This window comes from Nyctereutes procyonoides, unplaced genomic scaffold (genome assembly GCF_905146905.1).
Source record: "Nyctereutes procyonoides isolate TBG_1078 unplaced genomic scaffold, NYPRO_anot_genome, whole genome shotgun sequence".
Classification (NCBI taxonomy): domain Eukaryota; kingdom Metazoa; phylum Chordata; class Mammalia; order Carnivora; family Canidae; genus Nyctereutes; species Nyctereutes procyonoides.
Window position 1 is genome coordinate 68,774 of NW_026574989.1, and position 15,426 is coordinate 84,199.

Sequence of the window (15,426 nt, forward strand, 5' to 3'; positions counted from 1 at the left end):
AAGAGACAGTGACCTCCATGAGCATGCTCCTATTTCCCTGGCCTCCCCTTCATCGGCTCCCCAGACCCACAGCTGGCGTTCGCTTCACTTTCTCAGCAAATGACTTGCAGATGTACCGCTCATCTGGCTGCCTCACCAACCCCCAACTCACAAAGAAAGGGGGAAAAATAAAAAAAAAAGGAAACACAGAAGGAAAATGACAAGTCATGACTGTGTGTGACTTGGCAGGCTCGCCGTGAGGGCCACTGTAGCTCCTTTCCCAGCAAAAGGCTCCCTTAGACTCAGGGCAAGAGGCAGTCTGCAGGACAGAACCCCTGGGAAGCTTCCGGGACGGAGAATGCTTTCCTTGTCAACTGGGTGTTTAATTTTCTATTTTGAGGCTCATCGGTGGTATCCAGCGGCTGACGAGGCTGCAGTTCTCAGAACCAGGGGTCCTGCTCTGCCTTCCAACAGAAGCTTGCTGGCTCTTTGTAGCAGCCTGCCTGCTGACAAAGCAAAAACACGGGGATGGGCAAGCGGGCCTTAAAATGGAACTAGCCATGTCCCAGGAGTACTCCTCCACGTACCCCATGTGGTGGTCGATGGTCAAGCAAGCCAGAGGCTCCGTGTGACGCCTGTATCTTACACTCGCCGGGGCTAGGAGGCGGGTAAAGAAAGGAGATCCAGGCCGGGAGAGCCTCAGCTAAAATGTCACTCCATCTGGGAAACATCCTCCTCTTCCACCCTACCAGTGACAGCAGTGCGGAACCCCGCAGACCTTCCCCAGCCCTCGCCTGCCTTACGACCGTCTACATACCCATCTTTCTCTGCAGCTAGCCTGTGAGTTCCTGGAGGGCAGAAACTCCAGCCTGTAAGGCATGTTTGTTCACAGGGGGCTTTACCTCACGCCAGCCTCAGCAGCCCCGCCTGGGAGTCCCTGGTCTCCCTCCTGAACCCATCTCAGCCTCCCCATTCATGTGCTCACTGATGACCAGGATGATGGCCTCCCAGTGGCAGAAGGCGGGGACACCAGGAGGTGGGTGAGTGAGGGGGCAGGTGGGCAGGCAGGTGTGGGCCGAATTTCGATTCCATCAGGGCAGGGGACGACTGTGCACCTGATGCTCCCTTTAACTTCCACCTGGAACAAAGCAGTACCATTCATGTCTTAGACGAGGGCAAAGATTTATCTGATAGTACTGACTGATAACCAGCAGGAAGGTAAGTGGTGCTAAAAGCACCTCCCTGCGCTGGCTCTTCCGGCCCAGGGAGGCGGGGCAGCATGCGCAGTCTTTCATACCTGCACACCGAGGCAGTAACTGGTCTCCTGCCAGGCTCGGCTGTTGGCTGAGTGCTCCCTGCTCTGTAGTTACTGGTGGAGGTCTGCTGGGGTGATCGGCGTGATCACCAATGAACAGCAAATTTAGCAGAGACAAATTTATAACAGCCATGAGCCTCAAACCCACAGCCACAGTCAGATCTGTCCCGCCCCTGCTCCCTCATGGTCCATCGTCCCTAGCGCCTTCCTCAGAAGCAAATACCTCACCAGGCTTTTGAGCCCTGCTGTCCCAAACAAATGACTATTGCGGCTTCAAGAATTTGTCTTAGTAATTTACTGCCCTCCACGAGCTAAGCAGCTTTGTAAGGATTCCACACCTGAGTCTTGGGGTGCCCTGCACCACCCCCACAATCCCTATTGCTTACGCCCAGGCAGCGGTTCTCAAAGGCAGGTTCCCAGACCAGCAGCAGCACCTGGAAACTTGTGAGTGAGCAAGGCAAATTCTTTAGTAGCACTCCAGACATGGGCTGAAGCCTGGCCATCTGCAGCTCAGCAAGCCTTCCAGGTGATGCTGACAGGTGGCTCAGTTTGAGAATCACACAGGAGATGGGAGGAAAAGCCAGGATCTCCCGAGGGAACGGGTGTGCTGTTTTACCTAAAGCAAAGATTTCAGTTCCCACCAATGAAACTCTGGGCAAACGGGGCAGAAAGTGAGCACGCCTCTCAAGACACAGGAGAGGAACCCCGGCCCGGTTTTTCCACGTAACATGCTATTTGCTGACGAGGACCATAGCTTGCCTTTTGCATGTAGGAAAAGAACAGGCCACACGCCGCTCAAGGAACAGGGACATTCACTTAAATTTGACTCGGGTCTTTCTAAATGCAACTTTGTTCAGTTCCTGCCTAAAGTGTCTCAGTCACTATGGATCCCACACTCCTCAGGAGCAGGCACTAAGAGCTGCCAGTGGCCCAAACAGGGTATCCTTGCACACCAACACTGAAGCAGACTGGCCTTCCCTCACCAGCACGGCGACGTGGGGCTCTCAGCTGGAGGACGCGTCTCTGAAGCAGAATGGGGCAAGGGCTACCCAATTCCACATTTCCTAAGAAACTGGATTAAGTCCACTCTTAGCCTCCTGATTCGTGGATGGTCCAGCAAATTCCTCTGAAGGAAGGGCAGATGATCCTTTACCGTTGGGAGGATTGCTACACCCACCTCACCTTGCGTGCACACACCTATGAGCCCCCCGCCGTATCCATACACAAGGAGCTTCACCATCCAAGATTACTACTCTAAGTTGCCAGATAAACTATGATCTCATACTACTGCGGATAAACATGGGGTATAAAACAACAACGGCTTTTAACATCCCTTCTGCAGATGATGACCTTCCTCCAGGTGGGGCAATATGGAGAAAGTTTTAAAGGCGGCTAAGTGAAGAGAAAGGGAAGAGGCCTCATCTCAACTCACTAGGGGGAGAACACCACACACGCACACACCACCCACACACACACACACACGTTTTTAGGAATCACAGCCAGCTGTTTACTACTCAGTGTGATGTCCCCTGTGCCGTCTGCCTAATCACGAACAGCCTAGCTCCGGTCTCCAAGACCAGCCAGCTGAGCTCTGGGTCCCCTTCTCCATGGCTTCCAGGCCCATGTAGAGACTGACTCTTCTCAGCCCTGACAGGCCACGACCGATTCATCACCGACTCCCCCCTCCAAGGCCTGCTCTTTAATTACACTTTAACGTGCATCGATCTCCGCTTGAATGAGCCTGTAAAGAAGATTGATTTGGCCCCTCTTTTTTCTAGAAGGTTTACCAGGCAGGCTCATGGAAAGTGAAGTACTCCTATTGATTTTACTTCCCCAGAAGATACAGCAAGGAGAACGCTCCATCCCTCACGGGCTCCAGCTCCCTCAACTCCACCCAGGGCTCGTTCTCCAGCCAGGGCTGGCTCTGAGTGGGGTCACAGACAGGACACCAGGTTTCATTCCCTTCAGGGTTTATTCTCCGGAAGTTCCAATAAAGAGATGTTAAATATACCATCCCTTTCACTTAATCCATTTTTCTTTAGGCGAGAGGTCACAGCAAAATAGGTAACTGTGGAGACCGACATCCGCCTCTGATCTTTTTCCTGGGAGATTCTAAATCTTCCAAATACATTTGCTAACATGAGAGAAAAATACTTTTCTCAAAAAAAATTAATTTTCAGATTAGTGGTTGCCAGGAGTCTGAGGGGAAGGGAATGGGGTATGGAGTTTGTTTTTGCGGTAATGATAATGTTCTGGAATTAGAAACTAATGATTGCTGCCCAGCACGGAGAATAAACTAAAAGCCGCTAAACTGTATACTCTAAAATGCTTATTGTTAATTTTAGCTCAATAAAAAAGATAGGGGGCAGCCCCTGTGGCGCAGCAGTTTAGCGCCGCCTGCAGCCTGGGGTGTGATCCTGGAGACCCAGGATCGAGTCCCATGTCGGGCTCCCTGCATGGAGCCTGCTTCTCCCTCTGCCTGTGTCTGCCTCTCTCTGTGTGTGTGTCTCTATGAATAAATAAATATCTTTTTTAAAGATTTATTTATTTATGATAGACATAGAGAGAGAGAGAGAGAGAGAGAGAGAGAGAGAGAGAGGCAGAGACACAAGAGGAGGGAGAAGCAGGCCCACGCCGGGAGCCCGATGTGGGACTCGATCCCGGGACTCCAGGATCGCGCCCTGGGCCAAAGGCAGACGCTAAACCGCTGAGCCACCCAGGGATCCCCAGCCACCCAGGGATCCCCTATGAATAAATAAATATCTTTAAAAAAAAGATGTTAATAAAAAAGATAGGGTTTTTTTTTATTCATGAGAGACACAGAGAGGCAGAGATATAGGCAGAGGGAGAAGCAGGCTCTCCGTGGGGAGCCTGATGTGGGACTCGATCCCAGGACCCCATGACCTGGGGATAATAACCTGACCCAAAGGCAGATGTTCAACCACTGAGCCACCTAGGTGCCCCCCAAAAAACAGTTTTCAAGGGGCACCTGGCTGGCTCAGTCAGTGGAGCATGTGACTCTTGATCTCAGGGTCTGAGTTCAAGCCCCACGTTGAGAGTAGAGCTTACTTAAAATCTAGGAAAAATAATAATTTTCAAAAAAAATGTTTTTTTCTCATGACTAGAAGTGAACGGAGCAAGCATGGTGAAGGTTTAAAATATACACCAATGTGGGGCCCCTGGCTAAGCCAGCTCAGGGTGGTGAGTTACGGCCCCAGGTTGAGGATAGGGGTTACTTAAAAAAAAAAAAAGTACACCCACCAACCCACTACCCCCTGAACTGGAAAAGAAGTTACCTGGACCAAGCCCAGGGCCGGATGGGAAGCATGTTACAGCTGACACGCACGAGACAAAAAGCTGCCCTGCTTTAAAGGGAATGTCGATTTCACAGCAAGCTTTTTACTCCTAGGACTGAAAAAAATCCAACCATTTCCACTGTAACCGATCTTCTCAATGATACAAGTGCAATAACACCACAGGAAAAGCGGAAATTTTTCTTCACCAGAAATGTCACTTATACATCAGACAAAATTACTGTTGCCGTGGGAATCGTAACATGAGTTTCCTGGACTTCAAATTAAATACACACACACACACACACACACACACACACACACACACACACAAACCCACAGAAAACGGAAATGTAAAAACCTACCGGCAGATTTTGCTCCCATTTAACAAAACTTTTGTTCCTTTTTCTAAGAACTGTTTTTATCAAATTAGCTCCCTCACTCCCCAACCCAATCCTATTAATAGCTTTCCTTGAGTTTCATGCTTGTTATTAAGGACAAATGGCTTTGGCATTATCTTCAGAACACGATACAAATAAATCTACTCGCTGACAAATACTTTAATTGAATTAGGTTCCTTTAATCAGAAAGTATTACCCAATTGAAATTTTACTGAATGACTTCAGTTACCAAAACTCGGCAAGTCTGTTTTGAGGCCCTGAGAGTAAAGCCAGATGCACAACAAATCTTCCCCCTCCTCGCCCCACCCCCAGGGTCCTTCAAACTGTGACCCCCGTGAACAAGGGCCCTGGTGTCTGGAGCATCGGAACACCGTCCAGGAGCCAGGTTACAGGCATGGACTCAGGACACTAGGAACCAAGCATGGAGATGATGAGATGATGATCTGATTTCCACAGGCAAACATGAGTAATTACAGGGGTCGGAGCTGCAGACCACAAACCCACTACTTCTGCTGCAGCCAGAATACTTACAGGACAGCGGGCTCGGTCATCTCTTTTTTGACCTCACTGCCTCTGCTCTCAGGTTCCAGGTCACAGAGGAATATGAAAGCTGCAAGTGGACTTTTACCATCTGTCTCATTCAACAGGTGAAACAAAAGCAACCTGTCCCAGAACATATGCCTGATCCACCCTCTCCCTGATGGACCCACCTACAAACACCTCCCCAGAAACTTGTGCCGTCTTCTCTACCTCAGCTGGCCTTAGCCAGCTAGTCTCTTTGCACATTTTGCTGGTTTTTTGGATCCTCTGCCTGCCCACAACGGGAAGGTGAGATGAAAATGAGAATCTGGGGATTAGGACATGAAATGAGACATGTATTGATCTACCATGTTTTCACACACTATGTTAGGAGCTTCCCAGATGTGACAGCATTGAACCCTGGTGAGGACACTCTCGGATGGCCTCTGGGCCCCAACAGAAGAGACCTATTACATGTTTGTTGGACATGCGGCACCTTTTAATTCACTGGTTCTGAAGAGCCACAGACACACCAGCAAAACAAGCTCTTCCAAGCCTGACGGACTGAAATTATCTTGAGGACAGAGGTGCTGAGCGCTTCATGGACCAGGTTGGAAAGACACGCTCATCCGCTGCCCACTGTTACTTTCTTCCCAGTCCTCTGCACAGCCCTCGTGGGAAGTACAGAAAGGCATGAAGGATGGTGGCACAACCATCCATAACCCTGCTGCCCCGATGTCACACCACTAACCTAACTTTGCAGGCACTAAACCCAGGGGAGCACAGGCCTCTCAGAGAAAAGGAAGATCAACACCCTTCAGCTTCCATGGTTTCAGAGAAATCACTGACCAAGTCAGATGGAGACCAGTGTCAGGCCAAAGAGGTGGCTGCCAATGCTAATCTGCATTTTCCAAACTCAATCGAAACCAGGAGGGAGTCTTTATGTCTTCTCCCTGCTTTACATAGTTTAACGCTGTCTAATTGGAATAGCAGGAACAAGGCCAACCAGCCCCACGGCTCCAGACACTTGGGCCAAGGAACAGAAATGTAATTTTAGTCAGCAGAGCAAGGCGTGATTCAAAGGGATACAGGCCTGCAGAGCACGCTAGGGGCCCTGTTTATCTCTGGCACCGGGTAGTTCAGAGTCACCTGCCATACTCCCACACCTGGTGCATTGGAGCAGATAAAGGAAAAGAGCATGGGCCTGGGCGTTCACATCCAATCTCAGTTCCAGCTCTCGACTTGGCAACTTACAGGAACTCAGGGATCCTTGGTTTCCTGTAGGTGACACAAAGATGTTCTCTGTATCCCTGGTTTCCTCCCCAAGGAAAGAGCAAGGGGAGTGAAGGCAGTGCTTCTCACACTTGAATGAGTGAGTACAGGGCCAAGAGGCCTCATTAAAGCAGCTTCTGATCCAGTGCGGCTGAGCTGAAGCCTGAGATTCTGCATTTCCAATGAGTTCAGTGCGGGTAGAACTTTGCTGGCCCAGAAACCATACATTAAGTGGCAAGAAGTCAAAAGCATCTTCTAGTGCTTTGCTTTCTGAATATACAACAGAACATCACATCCTTAATTAGCCTCAGGTATGGGTAACTCATTTAATTTAGATAGTCGTTCAACATGTTCCATATGCTAGACATAAAGGCAGATGGTACAAAGACACAGTCAGACCCTGGCCTGTCCATCTTGGGACAAAAGGCCAAAACCTTCATTCCAGCATGTCACAGAAACAAAGACTGAGTCATACATCCTATGGTCCTACAGGTAAGATCATGCCTGGCCCCTTGGGCCACAAGCAGCAGCCACCAACTGTCAAACACTTCCTGGGTGTTGTGCATGATGCCTGGTGTTTCATGTACTATAATGAACTTCTCTTAAACCTCTGGCTCACCGTCCCCATGTGCAAAATGGATTAAGGGAACTCTCTATGAGGAAAATGAGGTTTGGAGAGATAGAAAGCTGTTTGTCCAGGACATGGAGCTGTGGCCACAATTCTAACCCCTTGCAATTTCAATCCTGCCATGCCTTGAAAAGGGTTAAGCTCAGCACTGCATCTTATAAGGACAGAGCACCTCCCGAACACAGGGCCTACTGCCAGTAAAAACCTGACACCTGCAAGCTACACAGCCATCATGTGGATGACGTCTTCCCACCAAGTCCCTCTGCTCTGCCTGCCAAGCCTCGGTGTGGAGAAAAGATACATGCAGGTGAGCAAACGAGCTCTAACACCAGCAGAACCAAAATCAAATAAAAAAGTAAATTTAGTGTGAAAAGAGAGATGCTCTGCTGGAGGAGGCTGCCCATGGAGTCTGGTTGAGAAAACTGTTGGACTCACAATGGGTTCATATGGAAAGACCTCTGGGCAAGTTTCAAACAAGCAAGCACCTCCAGCTGAGAGCTGAAGTGGGCATAAATCATGAGCAAGGGCTCTTAGCAGCTCTAACGAGAACTCACCCCCCTCGCATCCTACCTTCCTTCCTTCTTTAAGTTCCTTTATAGCCTTTTTCATTTCCAGAGCATTGTTGAACACTTGATCACATCAACTAATTCCTTACTTTTAGCTTGACTTCAGAGGCCTGGGGGTATTTTCTTTTTTAAAGCTGTATAAGTGAACTGGGTCACGTTACCAGATTCACTGCCACAAACCCGAGCTTGCTGTCTTGTAATTCACAAGGCTTCCTCTAACTCCATTTACTCCAAGCTGCAATTTAACCACTAGGACCAAGAAATTTATTAATTCTATGTACCTCTGGGCAGGGAGGAGACTAATTTCCCCCAAAATTAGGGTAAGGCAAGTCTTCCAGGTTTTAATTCTACAAACAGCAAGACATTTGCCATGGGCATTATGGCCATGTGGAGAAAGGCCGTTCTTCACCAGCGAGCACAGGGACACAAGTTTTCCTGGCACCAAATGTCAGCAAGATAAAGTCCCGGCCTCATGACCCAGCCCAGGGTTCCCCACGTGGCACCACTTACAGAAAGAGAGAGATGATGTGAGATGAAGCAGCACCCAGGGACGGCACGGCTGTCAGTTCATTGTCATTGAGGTACCTGTAACAACAAGAAGTTTGTCATTTAAGTTAGCAATTTGAAATCAAACAAAGTAAATCAAAAAGCAGTGCTGAGTTGGCCATGGTAAGACGATACTGAAATGTTCAATAAAAGAGAGTTTTATTTATTTATTTTTTATTTGTTTATGATAGTCACAGAGAGAGAGAGAGAGGCAGAGACACAGGCAGAGGGAGAAGCAGGCTCCATGCACCGGGAGCCCGACGTGGGATTCGATCCCAGGTCTCCAGGATCGCGCCCTGGGCCAAAGGCAGGCGCCAAACCGCTGCGCCACCCAGGGATCCCTTTTTTTTTATTTGTTTATGATGAGAGTTTTATTTTTTTTAAAGATTTTAATTATTTGAGAGAGAGAGAGAGAGAGAGAAACAACAAGGGGAAAGGCAGAGGGAGAGTGAGAAGCAGACTCCCTGCTGAGCAGGAAGCCCAATGTGGGATGTGATCCCAGGATCCTGAGATCATGACCTGAGCTGAAGGCAGACACTTAACCAGCTGAGCCACCCAGGTGCCCTAGATGATAATTTTAAAAGAGAATTTTTAAAGGTAGACAAGTCACATGAGCTCACAAAAACAAAACCATTTATCACACACACGGTTTAGAAACAAACACTCTCAGGGTGCTACCTGTCTTCCAGAGTCTCATCTAGCTCAAAATACAACACTAACAGGGCACAGTGATGACACAAGATAGGGGTGTAGAACAAAAGCTCTCTGAGGTCATTGATGGGGATGCTCTTTGTGGGCTGAGAGTCAGAAAAGGATTTGGGGAGAAAGACCATCCTTTCCTGGCAGCTTTTACATTCTGAGACATGGGGTTCTGTGAATCACAGCTCTGCTGTCACCCAAGGGTGATGCCCTCATACCCAGGGCCAGAGCCTCACCCAGGCTCATCTCCAGGAGCCTGGGATATGTGGGCCAGTTATTCTGGTGCCTCAGCTGTGCAACAAGTAACAAGGGAGCTGGGCTTGTAGTGTCTCATCTATTTGTGATTCCAGCTTCCTGAACTTGGGTGAAGCCTCCAGGCATGTTTTCCAGGAATGTGTACATACACACACTTTTGTGCAAAGACATTTTGAAAATCCACCACAGCCCAGATGTGCTCTCTAAGACCCTTTCCTGCTCCAGCAGCCTAAATCTGTATTTTCAGAGTTCTTATCTCTTAATGAAAGGGAAAGCCCACAAACCAAAACACAGCTCTCGAGTCTGCCCCCAGAGGCTTTGCAACCCAGCCTCCTTACATGGACATGTATTTCCAAATCTGGGAAGAGACTCCAAAATCAGACTTGCAAAGTGAGCCCAAAAATCCTTAAGAAAGCCAGAGCATAGTGATCCAGCTTTCTGCTGGGTAACAGGGCTGGAAAGAAACGGTATCTACATGCAGAATCAAAGGGATAACGCTAGGTTATCTTTTTTTTTTTTTTCTTAAGAGTGTGTCTCTTACATGGACCATCTTGTTACTCTTTGAAGACAAGGCCACTGAAATAACAGCTGCATTCATACAAATATACAGCTAGTATTTGCTTGAATAGAATAATCTGGTTGTCTGCCATCTTCTATAGATGTGAACAGGAGGAAAAAAAAAAAGGAAAAGGCCTTGAATTATCCCATTTGCTTTCTGCAGCGCCAGAGCCAGTTAGAGATGAGGCTTGGCAATGACTGGGCCGTGGGACACAGAATGTCTGTTTCAATAGCTTCATGACTGAAGCATCTGGCAGAGAGAAAACAGATCCGTATCATGTGGCAAATCCCTTCTTCACTTAAAGGGCCCTTGTCTGCGTGTTGAAGTAGACAATTAATTACTTTCACAGTCTCTTATCTGACTGCCCCCGGAATCAGATTGTTTCTGCTTCACCTCTGTGCTCCTCCAACCCCGCAGTGATCCATTTCCTATCTTGATGCAGGGATGATGAAAACTCTCCAGCGGTTTTAATCTCTCCTAATACATTTTCACGGTACCATCCATGTACTCATTACCTGAGGAGACCCTCAGATCTTTGTAGAGCAAGGAAAACTAAGGTCAGGGCTGCCTGCCAATAAGGTAGCTTGCGTAAAACATCTTCAGTGCTAGAGATCTGTTCTAGAACATGGTGCTAATAATAGTGTCGGCAGCAGCTAACCTATGGAGGGGCTACTACATGCCAGGCATGGCTCTAAGAGCTTTTTCGGTGTATTAACTCATCTTTAGACTGCTAGGGAGGTACATCCCATGGACATTTCCATTGTACCAAGGAGGAAGTGGAAACTATGGAGGCATTGACCAACGAGATAGTCACCTACAGTAAGTGGCAGTGGCCCAGGGGGGTAGCCCCCAAGTCTAGCTTCTTAACTATTCACTACCCTGGATTTCTTTAGAATTAAAGCAGCAACTCCACATGCCTGATGCAACTTCATCATTACAACTCTGAGTTAGGTACCAGGTACTAATGCTGGTCCCTACCCTATATCTAAGTGTTCTAAGTCAAGTTTCAGTTGCAATCACGAGGCTAAGGCCACACAACCAGACAGTCACAGGGGCAAGAGCTGAACCCAAGAACGGCTGCAAGTGAGTGGAAAGGCCAGCAAGCCAGAAGGCTCCTAAACCTCATGGTGGTTGTGCTTCAGCCTGTTTAGGATCTGACTTGATGCTAAACCTTGAAATAAACAGCATGGACTTCTCTGCAGGGGAACTTTTGCTGAACGACTTTAGTCTCGGGCCAGCCTGACTGCACATGTGACAAAGTGCTCCACCCAATTTCACAGAAATAAATGAACAAGGAAAAGGGGCATCATAATAATAGTTCAAATCCTGACAAAACTACTGGAAGTGGGGCGTACAGGTGCAGCAGACCAGTGCTAAAGATAAACGAGGCATTTTAGATCTAAAGTGGCAGCCCCAAGTAAACAGATTTAGGCAGAGATCACAGGCTCTGATCTCAACAGGGCTGCTGGATTTATGCAGAGGACAGTTGGGAGTCCAAAGGAGAAGAACTGCACGGCCCGCGTAACTCTTGATCATTCCTACATAAAAAGAACCGCTAGCTAAATGTAAGTCAGTTGGCGTCACCATTACTGGCTTTCTCTTTGGGCGCTGTCCCCTGTAGACATGAGAACAGTATCCTCAGAAGGCAGTGGAGACTGCACTCACTCTGAGACATAACCAACTTGCCAGACTGAAATAGAGATCAGTCAAAAATAGCACAGCCAGAGTTCGGAGGGAAAGCTTAGCACAGTCTCCACGAATAAGGAAAGTAGGAATTTAGGGCAGTCTTTGATGAAATCTTCAGAGTATCTGGGGTTGTGCAGTTTTCTACGTGTCACACACGCCCCACACTGGCTCCTATCCAAGGTCCTAAAAATCCTTCTAAAATGTCTTGCTTCTTGAACTCACTTCTCCTGGTGATGCAAGAAGTGCCTCACTCAGGTGCATCAAACCACGAATTGTGGCCTGACTCTGGAGCTGGAAGAAGAGGTGTACATAAGGTAAATAGGGCCACATGGACTTCCTGACCCCAGGGGAGAATCTAGAGGTGAGCCTTTTCCTGCTCACCCATTCTAATGTCATCATGGGTCTTCTGGATTCTCTCTAAAAGTGTCCAGTTACTCAGCTTGCCAAAAGGAAGTTCTTTTATTTTGTAAGAGTCAAATGTTTAAAAAAGGGGGGGGGGTTTCAGAGTAATTATCATCTCCATCAATGGAGGCTTTGACAAACAATGAAAAACAAACCGAAGGAGTGATTTTGGGTTATGGGGCTTTGGGGCCGTTTTGTTTTTTTAATGGCCGTATTATTTATTCAATAGCTGATAGAAGCACACAGTAAAATTTTTAAACCGTTTCAAAAGAGAATAACCAGGAATACACAGTGAAAAATGAGGCTTCCTCGCACTTCAGCTCCCTGGTCCGCTTCCAAGAGGAAGTGCCTGCTGCCAGCTACGAGAAATGTGCACATGTTTTTCTCTTACACAGATGCTTGTGAATGACACAGACTTTTCTACAGTGCAGTTTTCCCCTTAGTAATATATCTAGTAGATCTCCCCAGTTCTTTTGACCAGCTGCAGAGTACTCCTCTGCTGGCAAGAATGAACTATCATTTATTTAGCCAATCCACTATTGGGGAGACATTTTGGTTGTTTCCAAACACAAGGAGAGCTGCACATAATAACAAAGTTGGGCACGAGGTTGAAACTTCAGTTAGCTCTGCATCTCAGAAGGGACAAGATCATCAATAGCCGGGAGGAGAGCAGGTTTTGGAGTCAGAGCCACTTAGTCCATAACTATTATTAGAGCTTTTAGCTACTAGAGAATAAGGCATACGAAAAAATTACTCCGGCAAGACTTGATGATACATTGCTTCTACACCAGATGGCCAGATGTACCTATTTTAGTATGGGGATAGAGGAGATAGTTACTTTAACCATTATAAACAATGGCCGTTATGTGTGAACTTGGTGATCTCCGCTGAATGCTTTACACCCACTATCTCACTCAATGACACGTCAACCCTTTGAGGAGGGTACTAAATTAGCACTACACCTTAAAAGAAGAAACTGAGGCACCGTGACAGAGCAGCCGAGCAGGGATTATTAAGGGGAATTTTTTTACAGTTCAGGTTTTCAAATCAGGTAGCTCTGGGTTCAATCAATCCCAATCCTACCCTTTAGCAACTGAAGAGCCTTCAGCACATCACTTAACCTTACTGTGCCTCAGTTTCCCTTTGGAAAAAATGTAAACAACACCAGTATCAACTTCAGAGGGTTGTGGCAGGACCCAGCTGAAATTCTTAAACCTAGCGGCTTAGGATGGAGCCAGAAATAGAGCAAATGCCTAACAGGTGGTGGTAATTGGCGGCCAAAGAGCAGTGCCTCAAAAAGCCACCCTCTGGTTCTTCAACCCCTCCCTTAAACACCCAACACACACACACACACACACACACACACACACACACACACACACACACACACACGAGAATGATCTCGAGACCCCAGAGGGTGAGCCATAAATACCCAAAGGCAGGGCACACGCAGGCTTCCCGGCTGCCTAGAGGAACATTTTAGGTCAATGGCCCTGGAAAGCACACAGCAGCACCCAGAGTAAGCATTCTCTGGCCAGGCAGCAAGCACGGGACCTGCATGCAACTCTTAAAGAGGACGTTATAAATAGCCCTTCTTATTAACAGAGGAGCCTGGCCGCCCAGGACCCCTGACTGGAAGCCCTCCCTGGTGGGCTTTCCACAGAGCTTGTGGGCAGCGAAGACCGTGTGGCTTGGCAGCAGCTGCTCAAGTGTCCTCATGGCCTCCAGGGACCTCCAACCGGCTTGCTTTCTCTCTCCACCCGGCCCACGATGGACTGTGGTTCCTGGCCTCCAAAATAAAACCACTGCTAAACCACCGCCTGCTGCTTTGCCAGCCTGTGGTTCTCCTCTTGTTAAGGTTTCCAGAGTTGGAGGGAGGGCTGTGCAGGGTTTAGGAGAGCTGACAGCTCCTGGGAAAGCCTTGAACCCAGTTAATTTAGAAGCAATTGTGTGTCAACTATGATTTTTTTTCTTTTCTTCAATATCCTTTCCCCACCCCTTACTCCTGACAGCCTCCTTCCCATCTGCCTCTACCACGGGTTAAAATGACCTTCAGGAAAGGCCCTTCATCAGTGAGAAGTTCCACTGCTCTGGGCTCTAGGGAATTCATCTTGTTCATCCCAGTGTGACTGCAGGTGGTCATGGTGGTAAAAAGCCCAATCAACTGGCCCTCAAGGATTTGTTTCTTAATAATGTGCCCAGCTTGGGGTGCTATGTGGTTCCAAATATAGCAGAAGGAAATAACAACACTCAGTAGCCTCCCTGTGTGCCAAGCTCTAGACATCATCTCCAGTGAATAACTATGGTACCATTGGTAATGTGTTCATACATCCACGTTGCCGAAAGGGAAAAGAAACACCGAGGTGCTAAATAATTTCAGCCAAGTCCTCATGCCTTGGTTCCTTCTAATGTCTGGAGAAGGTGGCAGTGAAAACAGCAGTGCTTAGGACAATAGCTAGCTAAAGTCAATCCTCATGAGTGCATCAACAGGACGAACAGTCACACACATAACTAAGAGCCCAGGATGCTGTCAGGAGCCTCATCCTGCTCAGAATGCAACAGGAGTTCTTCTGAAGAGGGAGAAAAGTCAAGGCAGAGGGAGAAGGGGGTATTTTATCACGTCAAATTAGCACAGTGACCCACCTCACACTTCCTTGCTCCCTTCACTGGCTGCTGACCTTATGCCAAAACTAGGGCTCTGGCCAGAGTATTTCCAAGGGCTCCTTCCAACTATGAAGTTCTTTTAACTTTGGAAATTTAAACCTTTTTAAAAGACACATAGAAACTATAAACACAATTTGGAGACTCTGACGATGGGGCTAGGGGGTGCAAGTATTTTGCCAATTGTACCAAGTGATGAAATTAAGTTTCCTTTAGATAAATCATTCAACAATGAAATAAAAAATTAATAATAAACAAGGGCTTCTATCAGTTACAATGACCAAAACATGTAAAGCACTTACCTAATAATATCTAATAAAAATATCTGACAGTAGAAGCATGGGGTGAATAATTTATGGAATATCCACGTGTGGTCGTTTTACATAAAAATTAAAGTAGGACATTTAAAGTTTAATTTACATACTAATGTATTCAAAAATGTAAGGGTTAAGTATGAAAAAGATACAAAACTATAAGAAGGGAAAGAAGCCAGACCAGTCTGATCCCAAAATTCTGCCTGTAGAGGTATGTATTTTTCACTAAGTGTTCATAATGATTATGTCTGGTGATTTTAGTCTTTACATAGTTCTAGACTTTCTAAGTTTTCTGCCGTGGTTAGGCAGGGCTTATATAGACGTTTTTCTA

The 15,426-nt window shown here is 47.3% G+C and overlaps 1 protein-coding gene across 1 annotated transcript in view; it reads right to left on the reverse strand.

Moving 5' to 3' along the window:
- The window catches only part of LOC129512472 (leucine-rich repeats and immunoglobulin-like domains protein 1), an 89,101-nt gene that overhangs the window by 63,078 nt on the left and 10,597 nt on the right, over nucleotides 1-15,426 (reverse strand). The window contains 1 exon segment of the mRNA XM_055329749.1: nucleotides 8,484-8,558. Coding sequence (XP_055185724.1) covers nucleotides 8,484-8,558 — 75 coding nt within the window.